General features: G+C 40.0%; 2 protein-coding genes across 3 annotated transcripts; both read left to right on the top strand.

Annotated features, from left to right (window-relative positions):
* Positions 1 to 342: 342 nt before the first annotated feature.
* LOC117212780 lies at positions 343 to 3,823 on the top strand (the record flags this gene model as incomplete). Its single annotated transcript, XM_033457805.1, has 3 exons — positions 343 to 371; positions 530 to 1,044; positions 1,266 to 3,823. Coding segments are annotated over 3 exons (580 nt in total), but the record flags the coding sequence as incomplete, so codon positions are not given.
* A 3-nt stretch (positions 3,824 to 3,826) lies between these two features.
* LOC117213003 (protein bicaudal D-like) lies at positions 3,827 to 7,523 on the top strand. 2 transcript variants are annotated; one of them, XM_033458214.1, is made up of 3 exons: positions 3,827 to 5,328; positions 6,275 to 6,491; positions 6,990 to 7,523. In XM_033458214.1, the coding sequence occupies exon 1, from the start codon at positions 4,165 to 4,167 to the stop codon at positions 4,876 to 4,878; it is 714 nt and encodes a 237-aa protein (XP_033314105.1). In that variant the 5' UTR covers positions 3,827 to 4,164; the 3' UTR covers positions 4,879 to 5,328; positions 6,275 to 6,491; positions 6,990 to 7,523. The 2 variants fall into 2 exon arrangements, with proteins under 2 accessions (XP_033314105.1, XP_033314111.1); XM_033458220.1 differs by having other exon boundaries at positions 3,827 to 5,374.
* The last annotated feature ends 4,678 nt before the right edge of the window (positions 7,524 to 12,201 follow it).

Genomic DNA, 12,201 nt, shown 5'->3' with positions numbered 1-12,201 from the left:
AATTTTTTTGATTATATGTGGGTGGCTACCCCCAGCGGAGTACCATCTTCGTGTTTGTTAGGTTATATCCTTTGTGAGATCTGCTGGGTGTTTCCTTTTTAGTCTTCTTTCTATGCTTGATGCGTTGATCGTTTCCGCTGCCAGCCGGTTCGGGTGTGTTGCTATTCTTTCTCTGTACCTTCTTGCGCATCTGCTAATCTCCTCCTTGACCGTTGGTATTCCCAGGTCTTTCCGAATGTCCTCGTCTCTAACGTATCATGGGGCGTTTACTATCGTTCTAAGAATTTTAGCTTGCATTGTCTCTATTTTGCTTATATGGCTCATTGCTGCTGTTGCCCATAGTGGTATTATCAGACAAGAGTATAGAGTTGGTAGGAGAAGATCCAAATGCTTTGTATTTCCAAAGCTGATTAATTTTATCGCTTCAATGTATCTCTTGTAGCGAAACTAACCATGAAACGTGCTGATTTGAAAATTTTTTATGACCTCGGTTGTGCAACGTGTCAAAGAAACTTTGTTGCCCTGACAGATTGCGGGACACGGTATCGGACTCGAGGTTTGAGACTGGCGCACACCGAGAAGGACGTCAACTGCCCCGCGATATATCGTTTAAAGGACAAAGTGCGTGATCTCGTGAAACGTGAATCGGCCGAACAACGAATTTCCAAAGTTGTGGAGAAATCGATCGTAACCTCGGTGGACATTTCGAAAAGCCGCGATGATCTGCGTTTGGAAAACGAACTTCTTCTTTCTCAGGCAACAGACTGGCGTAGTGCATTGGTTGAGCTCGAAGGAAAGGAAATGCCAGAAACGATATCGCAAGCGGCCGAAACAATCGCAGTGCCGGAGTATATTGATATTTCAGATTTACTGGATAAGTTGAACAATTGCGAGGATATCGTGGCTGATCTAAGAAAGCAGTTGGAAGAAAGAGTCGAGCAGATCGATGCATTGAACAAAGGATTGGAATCGATGGTCAGTCAAAAAGGTTCATTGGAACGGACAGAAGCCACGAAAGAGCAGCTCAAGAGGGAAGATGACGAGGTATTGATATCTAGATGATTGAAAACTCGAAACTAACGTCAGCTGGTGGATTGCAAATAAGTTCATAAAACTTATTATATAGCGATGAAAGTTGGTTTATATTGCGAAACGATAATACGATACATATCGAGACGATGAAACAATTTGATTTGATGCGAAAATGGATTAGACGACGAACCTTTCTCTGTGTTTCTTTTTCTAAAGGGGCATTTCGATTTTAGAGGCAAACGAGGAAGAATTCGCTGGTAGTCGTTTAGTGTGAACGGTCATTAAACAATCTGTTCGTATGCTCATCCCTCGTCAAAACAGCTTCTTCGTGACGAACAGCTTCTTCGTAGAGATTAGACCGAGCATCATTGACGGATCATCGTTAATCAGCGGTTAATCCCAGTCTTTAGTCTTCGCTCGAACTAGTGACGATGATGTTTGATAAAAAAGATTTTATACCCTTATACACGCGTATATGTGTAGGTAAGATCTTAGAATTCTCTAAACAACTTCTCCCAAAAACAGCATTGCACTAGTGACGTTATCGTAGAACGTATGCCAGCCTCGAAATTAGCAGATTTGTTTCATTCGATTAACGCGAGCGACTTTTCCATTTGCAAATTCTGGCGAACTGATTTTTCTCTCGTAATACGTTAAAGCGTTAGTCGGAGGGTTTGTCGAGGAGATGAGGAGTCAGCAGTTAGGAGTGGAAAGAGTGAGTAAACGGAGTGCATGCGTAATTAATATTCAAAGGTGGAAGAGGGATTAAAAAGGGATATTCTTCTTTTGGCCACACATATAGGAAGCACAATGAGAACAGCATCGGTTTAAATGTTTTTTAATGTGTCATATTGAGTTACGTATGTATAATACCCTTTAACGAGGTTACAAATTACGATATTAATCAAAAGCACGATACCAATTAAAAAACCATAGCTTCTCTCTTAGATCGCAGGATTCTTGAACAACCTAAGACAATCACAGACAGACTTGTTGGTATTATCTTCTCTGAAATCGGAAGTGGGAAGTCTAAAGTCACAGTTACACGATCTCAAATCAGAGAGAAATATTGAACGAACTAAACAAACAGCGAGAAGCACCGAAGTATAGAGTCGATCGGATAACAGACTTACCGGAGCGGAGGAACAAGTTGGGGAAAGACTACAAGAACAAGACGGCAGAATTACAGTCAAAACTCGACCAGGCAAATGACGAGATCGATGAGTTGAAAGCTGAGATAACCAAACTGAAGAATAAGTTGGAGGAGCGTAAGAAGCGAAACGCGCAGCTGGAACAGCGTTGTCTGGACAAGCACGCACTTTCGGAGAAGCTACGCGGCTTCGAAGGAAAGCTTGCAGCCGCGAAAGCGATAACAGCGAATCTCGAAAAACGAGGCGGGCATCTTAAGGCGAGACGAGGAAAATTTGCCGAACGAGCTGGACGAGGCAAGAAAACAGGCGGAGATGTTGACTGGACGACTGGAGGACGAGAGGGCGGCCAGGACCGCGTTGCCGAAGGAACTGCAGAGAAACCGAGATGAGATTGAAAAGTTACAGAGGGAGATTTTTGGTCTGAAGGAAGATGGACGCCGAGAGCGAGGAGAAGGACAAACTTCGCGAAGCGTTGCAAGCATCGGTCGGCGAGAGCGAAAAGTTAAGGGCTCGGTTAGAGCAGCTGAAGAACGAGAACGACGGTCTGATGGAAAGGACGACGGAGCTAGACAATTTGAATAACCAGCTAAGGAACGACTAGGATAGCATGAAGCAGGCTTTGCAAGCAGAGATCAACAAACTGAAGCATGAATTGGCCAAGGCGAAGCGAGATAAGCAACAGTATCGAAAAGCAACTGGAACAAGCGATGGCGGAGAACGAGAGAGCCTGAGAGCCGAATTGGACGAAGCTGGTAAAGAACTTAATAAACTGAAGTTACTTGAAGGACGAGCCGCGGTACAGCCTCGACGAGATCGAGAACGATTCGTTGAAACGAGATATGAAAGCGTTAAGGGATGACCTTGAGGATTGCAGAAGGCAAGCGGAGGTGCTAAAAGCCGCTGCTGACGCGTCGAAAGCGGCTAATGATAAGGAACTCGAACTTGCAAAGATGCAACTGCAAGTAAAGAAGTTCGAGTTGAAAAAGAATCGCTTAACGAAGGAAAATGACGATTTCGGATCTAAAATGATGGAATTACGAGGAAAGTTGGAGGAGTTGGATAAGACAAAGGGAAGAAACGCAGACTTAGTCGCTGAAGTAGATCGTGTTTGAGAAAATAATTGGAAAAGGTGTTGGAGGACATTGATCCGAGGTTGAAATCCGAAACAGGTTCCTTGAAGGATGGACTCGATAATTGCGCGAACGAGATGCGAAAGCTGAGAACCGACAGCGATCAGCTTAAATTAGAGAATCGAGCTTTCGAGTCTGATATTCGCGAACTTGACGATCGTTTAACGAAGGAAATCGCCAGTCTGAAAGCGAGAAACGCAGGATTGGAACGGAAACTAGAGGCATTGGATAAATGGAAGTCGAAAAACGCGGATTTACTTGGTGAAAATCGATCGGTTGGGACGCGAATTGGCAAAAGCCTTAGAGGATATCGATCGATCGAAATCCGAGGTAGGTTCTTTGAAAAACGGACTGGATAAATGTGCTGGCGAGGTGGAAGTATGAAACTCAGGCAATGGGCGGCGAAAGGGGTCTGAGACAAGAGATCGCCGATCCGAAGAAATTAATCGACGAATTGGAAGAAAAAATTGCTAAACTGCAGGCAGACATAGATCATTGGGAAATGAGGAATTGCAAATTTCAGTTGGAGATCGATGAATCAAAAGCTGATCTTGATAAAGCATTGAAAGATTTGCTCGAATGCCAGGTAAATTTCGGGTATTTTAACGTTAATCTTAATAAGCGTAATTCTTCGTTAAAAATATTGGAAATATCTTTTATACGAGGAATGTCTTCTTCGTTTATTACTCGTAAATTAATTGAAGAAAGAAGCGAAACTCGAGAGGAGAAGGCGATACACAGAAAGCAGAGAACGAAACTCGAACGCAGAGGACGTAATTGCGGAAAAATTGAGAGCAGATCTTCGAAATTGCCAAACTGAGAACGATAGACTGTAGAAGCAATTAAACGAAATGGAAAACGAATTGGACGAATTAACAAACGTAAAGCATCGTATAAAGAATGAGATCGATAAACCGAAGAAGACGAACGTGACCATAGAAGCAAAGATAATGTCTCTGGAAAGTGAACTTTCTGATTTGTTAGACGAGAAAAAAAAGTTGGTCGATGAATTCTATCGTTTATGCGAACAGCTAAATAATCGTAGGAACGAGCTGGAGGAGCAGATGACCGCGAAAGATACGGCCAAGGAGGAATTGGCCGACGCGAAGAAACAGCTGGTCGCCCTAAAAGCGGCGTTGGACAAGGTTCGCAGCGAAAACGATAAGCCAAGAAACGAGAACGAGGAGCTGAATGTAGAATTAGCCAAGTTGAACGAGCAATTGGAAACTCTGAAGGACGAGAATGCGAACCTGGAGAACGCGAATCCGAAGAACGAAAACACGAATCCGAAGAAGGCCAATGCGAAATTGGCGGCGGAGTTGACTGGAACGAAAAACAAATTGGCAGAAGCGGAGAAACAGGCGAACGATCCGGAGAAAGAGAACGGCGACTTGAAGAACAACATAGCCGATCTCGAGAACACGGTGAACGAGCTGGAACCCTCGAAGAAACAATTAGAAGATGCTAAGAAGGAGCTGAATAGGCCGAGGTCTGAGCTAAATATTAGTTCGAAATCGGCGAATACTCAACTGCAAAAATATTTAAATAACGCCATGGAGGAATGAAATGGATTGAGGAATGATTCGAACAAATTAAGAAACGATTACGACAAATCGAAGTCTGAATTAGATGACCCGAATGAGGAGATTGTCAAGCGGAGAACGAAAGATCGTGTAATGAATTGATAGATTTGAACCCGGAAAATTCGAAACCGCGGGACGATTTAAACGAGGCGAAAAACGAAGCGAATAAATTAAAAGCCGATTTGGATAAATTGAAAAGGGATTATAGCGAGTTGCGGTTGGAATTAGGTAAACTAAGGGACGAGAAGAATAGACGCAAAGAACGCGATGCTGCGTTAGCCACGGATCTGAACGAATTGAAGAAAGGGAATGGCGAGTTAAAAGATGGGAACGAGAAACTGAAAAGCCAGTTATTCGATTGCCAAGAGGAGAAGGAAAGGCTACGCAAGGAATTGGAAAAGCTGAGGAGAGAAAATGCCAAATTGAAAGAAGGTATGATAACTACCGTTTCAATTTGTTTGGAATTCAAATTAGAAGGGTAAGTGCTTGATCTTTTGTTCAAGTCGCTTTGCAAATTCCAGCAGAGTGGTTAATGAAAGGCATTTAATATCATTATTTATCTTAAGCAGTATCAGATATAATTTTACAGTAACGAGCTTTTCCTCCTATTTCGACTTCAAATTACTCGTGCTTTGATATTTGTGGATTGTGAAACGAGTATAACAGATTATAATAGTAAAGCCACAAATTATTCTTCTGCACAGAATTAGTTAAATTGAAAGAAAATTTCTCATTTGTTGAAACTTACATATATTTTTTGAAAAGTATTGGTGCAGTTGACTACTAGAAATTATACTATTCTTTAAAAATTGAGAACAATTTCTCATTTGGATTGTATTATCTTTGTAAGATTCTGCAAGGAATGACATATTAAATTCCTTATGTCACTGACATATATATATGTAATATCGTGGTATAATATATTTACAAGGAATGGATGATACAGATGTTAATCGGACAGAAAAAGACGATTGTTGTTCAACCTGAACTATTCACACCAAACGTACAGAAAACAGCACAACTAAATAATTAGATAACGACTCGACTTTCACAAAATGCCATCAACACTCTCTCGGCAACGCCACTCACACTCCGTATCCGCTCAACTCGCACTCTGCTCCTCGACTGACTCTCTGGCCGTTGTAGCCTTCTATTGTCCTTTTCTAGGCACACGTGTTCTGCAGACGCTCGTAGCCAGGGTCACGTAGGCCTTTTCGGCGTAACTATTCGATCGAAGGACCGACGATACATCGTTGGGCCTGTCGGTACTTCGACTTTCTCGCGACATTGTTTATAGTTCGCCCGATATCTCTTAGGCTCTTCGTCCACGATACTACATATATATATATATATTGTTAATGAAATGAATTTCATGTAGTGAAAAAGCTGGAGCCCGAGGAAACGGAGATGGACAAAGATATTTTGGACTATGGCTGTGATTTTATAAAGGCGAATGAATTACCGGGGAAGAAATTTGAAAAACGATACGAAAGTAAAAATTATATAGACTTTTCTACAAATAAAGAACGCGAAAGATCCGAAGACTGATCTTTGAAAAAGCGCTTTATTCGTACATGGAAATGTTTGACATATAGGTAGGTACAAATATTTTTTGACATGTTATACGAATATTGATGCGTTACTGAATCATGTAATATCGTTATATTGTATTATCGACGTTGGTTACCGCATGCAAATCACAATGATATAGATTAATGATATTACTTAATAAGTGAATAAACCTGATAGATTCAATAAATCATTCTGTACTCCAGAAATTAATAAACGCCTCCGTTCTACTAAATCGAATGTCCTAAATGTATCTTCAAATTCGATTAAAAATTTAAGCGATATAACTTTAAACAAATTTCAGTCACAATTCTGTTCATTCATCAAAAAGTAGAATATTTCTAATTTAATCGTTAGCTTTATCGATTGAATTTATTCCGTGTGATGAACATTTTTTACTCGTGTTTATAAAAATATTCGTACTAGTTAAATATTGGCGGTCTATTTATGACAAATGATCATCTTCCAATCTCGAAAATGCTGACGTATCATTAATCGAAACAACGTGTTCTTTATCTCTGCAGTCGTTGAGATTGACACAGTTAGCAGAGCTTCGCGATAAGATTGGCCACTTGGTATCGGAAATGGCGCACCAGGACAGCAGAGCGGTGCCGTGCGACGATTATGGACCAGCGATTCCGTCAAAGGCGGATTATAATATTTTGGACCACCGTATAGCTACTTTGCAGAAACAGATAGCGGAGAAGCAAATGGAGGCGGACTGGAAGCTCCAGGAGCCGAGGAGGGCTCTTCAAAACGAGCAGGCTAACTTAATTCGAATCTCCGATCGGATGAACTTTGAGAGAAAACGCAATTTGAACCTTCGGCATAGCATGGATGATTTACCGTAATACGCTTTTCCTTTTAACCTCGTTCATCGTTGGACGATCGTCTTCCCCAAGACGTTTCACGGATGAGAAGAATTATGTTCCCTCGGTTCTCGAAGCTAACGAATTTAACGAATTCATGGTACGCTATAAGATCAACAGGCTGTACGAGAAAACATGGGTCTTGAAATTGTGCTATCGACGATACATCTGTTTCTTGTTCAGCGTCGTTGTGATTGTCACGTAATTTTTGGGGTTAGTTGATGAAAATAAAAAGTAGCTGAGCCGTAACACAACTATTAATTTTGTTTTAATTAAACTTTATTATGAATTCAGCAATCACAATGTAACACACACTGAATTAACATAAATCACAATTCACTCCAACCACGTTATGTAAGACTTAGTTGCAACGATACGTTAAGTACGCGACTGTTATAAGGGTGGAGACCGGTATAGATATGTTGACTATTCTAAGGATACGGAATAAGTGAGTCTTTCTGGCGATACCATGTCTGAGGAAGGCTAGGGGTGGGTGTGTCTAAGGACACGGGACTATCGGATTTGTCGATGACAATTTTGGTTAAGGAAGTGAGGGCAGTAAACACCGTCTCCGATTGGATAATAAGACGGTTGGTGGACCAGGAACGGTTTTAGCCGCCCTCGCGAGAAAGTTGCTAACGGAACATACCAGATGTGAAGAAAACCAACTTTCTAAGCTAATACGTGGTAGACAATAGACGTAAAGGGAAATCTAAGACAGGAAATACTCGCTTGGTCCGAAGAACCTTAACTATGAAAATGCCAAGACCCCTGGTGGGTACTTAAGACTATTGAGGGTGCGCACCAAGAATCTGTAGACATCTGGGTGCCATCCTGTGTGGCGGTGTGTGGCCTGGTCTCTGATGTGAATTGACGTTACATGATCACCGATGTAAGTATATGTAAGTAAAAAGAGTATATCGTTACAACGTCAACATTTGGACTTTCTTGTATGACTTGTTCTTCTCACGTTAGTTCGGCGTCTCTAAATGTTTAATACGTGAACAATGGAAATTACTGGACGAAATAGAAGAAGGACCTTGATGTTTGCAGGAACGCGAACAATTTCATTGTAATTCGCTCATAATTCTGACGGTTGAATGCAATTTAAAAGAAAGGTACTTTGTAATTATATTTGAGGTAAGCACAATCCAAAATATCAGCAATTAAAAGAACAAAATTGAGTTAGACGTGGGAATAGAACCAGGTGCCATTGCTTGCTTCGGAACTTTAGGAGCGTACAGGCACACGAAATCATCGGGCGAAAACGCGAGGATCGTTTTCTCAGCGACCGCCTTCTCCTTATTGCGACGTCAAATCTAAAGAATTTCGGTGACAACCAAACCGCTTTATGTTCTCTCGCCTAATTATACTTCTGGCAACAGTTCATCGATGGCGAGCGACATTTGATTACAGTAGCAAGCGTATATATTGCATTGTTACCATAGTCGTACGTTCTTGCTTACGCGAACTCCGAGTTAAGTGGATAACCTTGTATGTAGAAAAATTTATAATTGGAAACGTGCTGCAAATTTGCTCGTTACAAGTGTTTATAATACTGTCCATATTTATGTACACAAGGCGAAAAACAAATTTCATAACTTACGTGGATTTATAGTATGTTTTTAAATACAAGTTTCCCCAAAACTCTCCTCTCTTAGAACTTCTAGATTAATTAGTTATGAGCAGGAGAACTTTGGATCCTAATTAAAATTTAAAGAACTTGGGGTTTCTACAGCTTCTCTCAATAGCAATCTACATAAGGACGTATCATAAATTCACGAGAGTGCTGTAACTTATAATTCGAATCGAAATTTGTCGGAACTGCAGTTCAATTTCCTAGGCATGTAGTCCTGTATACAAACTTTATGTCGTTAAAAGAAACTACCGGTTTCCTTCCATTTATTACGTCTATATATTTTTAGAAAATCATATTTAACATTTCGATATAATATAACTTCTTGTTTATGCTGCGAGAGAATAACTAGGTAAAATATCTTCCTAACTAATAAATAACACTAAAAAAGAGAATCTCGGATGTATTAAGAACGAGTCAGCAAGTAAATCTCGTATCTACGCAATAAATTTTCTTTATCCTAAAATCTATTATCTCGAAGATCTCGGCAACGACGAGAATAGATAAATCCTCGCTGTTCTTTATCTTTTGGACGTTTCCCTTACAAAAGATATCAGAGACGCGCGATTTTTCCAAATCTACGGGCCGACAACAAAATTTCTCTATAAAACCGATGTGTGCCGGGGATTTAGAACGATCAAGCTGGTTCGCGATCGTATAAATTACTTCTAGCCGAGTAATTTAATCGCGTCGCGTCGCACCGGTTACATTCTAATTAACGAAGCGCAGCATAGAGGAACAGATAGGAAGAGGAAGAAAAAACGCGGCGGCGGCCAATAACGAGCAACGTTCTGGAAAACAGTAACGGCTAATAACGGGCAATAGATTCGGACTGGCCGCGTTTGCTCGATTTTGCGCGCGGCAACGCGATTTCCTGTTTCGTTTTGTGGCACGGTGTTGTTCGATCGAGATTAATTCAATTGTATCGTGGACCGCATCCGCTCCCACGACTTTATCAGCAACTGTCGTTGGTGTGGCTCGCGTGTTCAGTGTACAGCGTGCAGCGTGCAGTGTGCAGCGTGCAGTGTGCACGTGCACGCCACGATGTCGCGATGGTACGCTAACGGATACTACTGACAAAGAGTACACATATAATTGAAATGCGCGGCTAGATCAAGTGGTAAATGAATTGACGAAATCCATTTAACCGTGTGTCCATCCAGTCGGAATTGGAATAAGCTCGTAAAGCGTCCGTGTATTATCGAAGTGATAGCAGGTCGTCAGTTAGCGTTTGCGAAACTTCCGCTTTCGCTTCGTCGATTTATGTTTCCAGGGATAAATTGAATTTCTAACGAAGGCGATTCGTTCAGGAAATATTAGGCTCGACGCATTATCGTTGAACTACAGATGTTTATGCAGAATGCACATTAATGCACATGCACATATTTTCGTAGTAATCGACTAATTACTAAATTAGTAATTTTGACAATACATTTAAGTCCGCGATGGAGGTTTTGTTTTGAGAATTTATTATATAGTGACCGAGAATGCATCGATTGAAAATCGGAATAAGCGATTTAGAAAATAATTATTTATTCATGGTCACGATTTATTGTATTTCTAGGATCAAATGTAAGAAGTATATGTATTATAATGTTAACTTTTTATAAGAAACAAATATGAATAACTGTATCATGCACGATGTCACTTGAAACGTGAAATTTTATCGAGATGTTCCGACGATCGAGGTTCTGCGTTGATAACCGACTCCAGGCAATCGTTGCACGACACCGAGCAAAATCTAGTATATCAAAAATAGGTGGAAATGTCGGAGAAAGATTAACGTTAACATTATGATAAATATATTTGCCTGTTTTGAGAAACGCTAGTGTCCAGGTTATTCGTGGGGTTATTTAGGTTCTCGGGTAGATATTCTCGAGAGCAAGAGTTTCATCGTGAAAAGAATGCATCAAAGATATCGTATATTTATCTTTTGGCCAGTGAGCGATGTATTGCTTTAGGCAGCAACGATAACTCGTTCGAGGTCAGGAATCGAAAAATAGCGGATACAGGTCACGTTATGCCCGTTTTGTCGATTAACTGGGAGCATGCCAATGTTAACGGTCGATGAGCTGCCTTATTTCGTATTCTTTTCAATATGGTCACGTGAAGAGGAGAAAGGCCACTGATAGAAGCTGCCTCCAGACCGAGAAGATCGTTTTTGTTGATACACAGGCACATTTCTCCGAGAAATTTCAATTTCTGACGGATGCATTTAGTTTTAGGCGAGAGAAGAATGAGGCATAAAATGTAAAATCAGAAATCGATCATTTTTCGAACTCTCGTTCGAACGTTAAGAGTTTCGATCGATCATTTACCTTATTTGCTCATTCAAATTGTACGGTTTGCTCTTAAAACAATCTTTAACCATGTACGGTGGAGAACATGTAGGTAGATAGAAAAATTCCTTATTTTACGCAACAGAACACGTTGTGTTCATGTAGCAGTAACATTCTTCAAGTTGTTTAATTAGTTAGCGGTGTGTGCAGGAAATAAGTACGGTAAATAAAACAACGAAAGAATTTACATCTCATCGAGACGCGTCTCATGGATCTTTTTGAATAATTCCGCTTCCTTAGAGGAAAATGACGAACTTGTATCCATTGGAAAAAGTGTTATTTGCATATTTTCTTCTCACAAATACTCGAACGATCACCATAGCGAGACCAGTGAATTGTCTAATTAAATCTCTTTTTCTCATTTGAATTCTTCTAATTAGACATGAAAGTTGGAAACGAACGACAATCAGATGTATGTATGTGTACAGTAATTAGGTAAATTAATCGCATAGTCTTAGACAAAATTTATAAAAACGAAAATGGATTCATATTATCCTCTCTATTAATGATATGTATTATAGTTTATATTAAAATCATAATCATACCATGCAAACAGAGTGATTAAAATACAGGTTAAAGAATTCAATTAATATATTATCATATAATGCATGTATATTAATGCATGCATAATTCATGTTAAAAAGCAATTATATGTTCTTGTAATGGAAACGAAATGAAATTATGTAAAATACATATTTGGTGATATTGTGAAAATCATGTTTTAACTAATCATAGTAGGTTACAGAATTATTCGTATCATTAAATTAATATTCATATCAATATTGGTGAATATTAACAATACAATTTTTTTATAGGCAATAGCAGACGTACTTACTGTTCAAATGGGCGAATATACGGTTGATCTTGGACTTCGTATAAACGCAAGTTTTTG

The sequence above is a fragment of the Bombus bifarius genome, unplaced genomic scaffold (assembly GCF_011952205.1).
Source record: "Bombus bifarius isolate JDL3187 unplaced genomic scaffold, Bbif_JDL3187 scf7180000007970, whole genome shotgun sequence".
NCBI classification, from domain to species: domain Eukaryota; kingdom Metazoa; phylum Arthropoda; class Insecta; order Hymenoptera; family Apidae; genus Bombus; species Bombus bifarius.
Note: the sequence above shows the minus strand (reverse complement) of the source record. Positions and strands in the feature narration are given on the sequence as shown.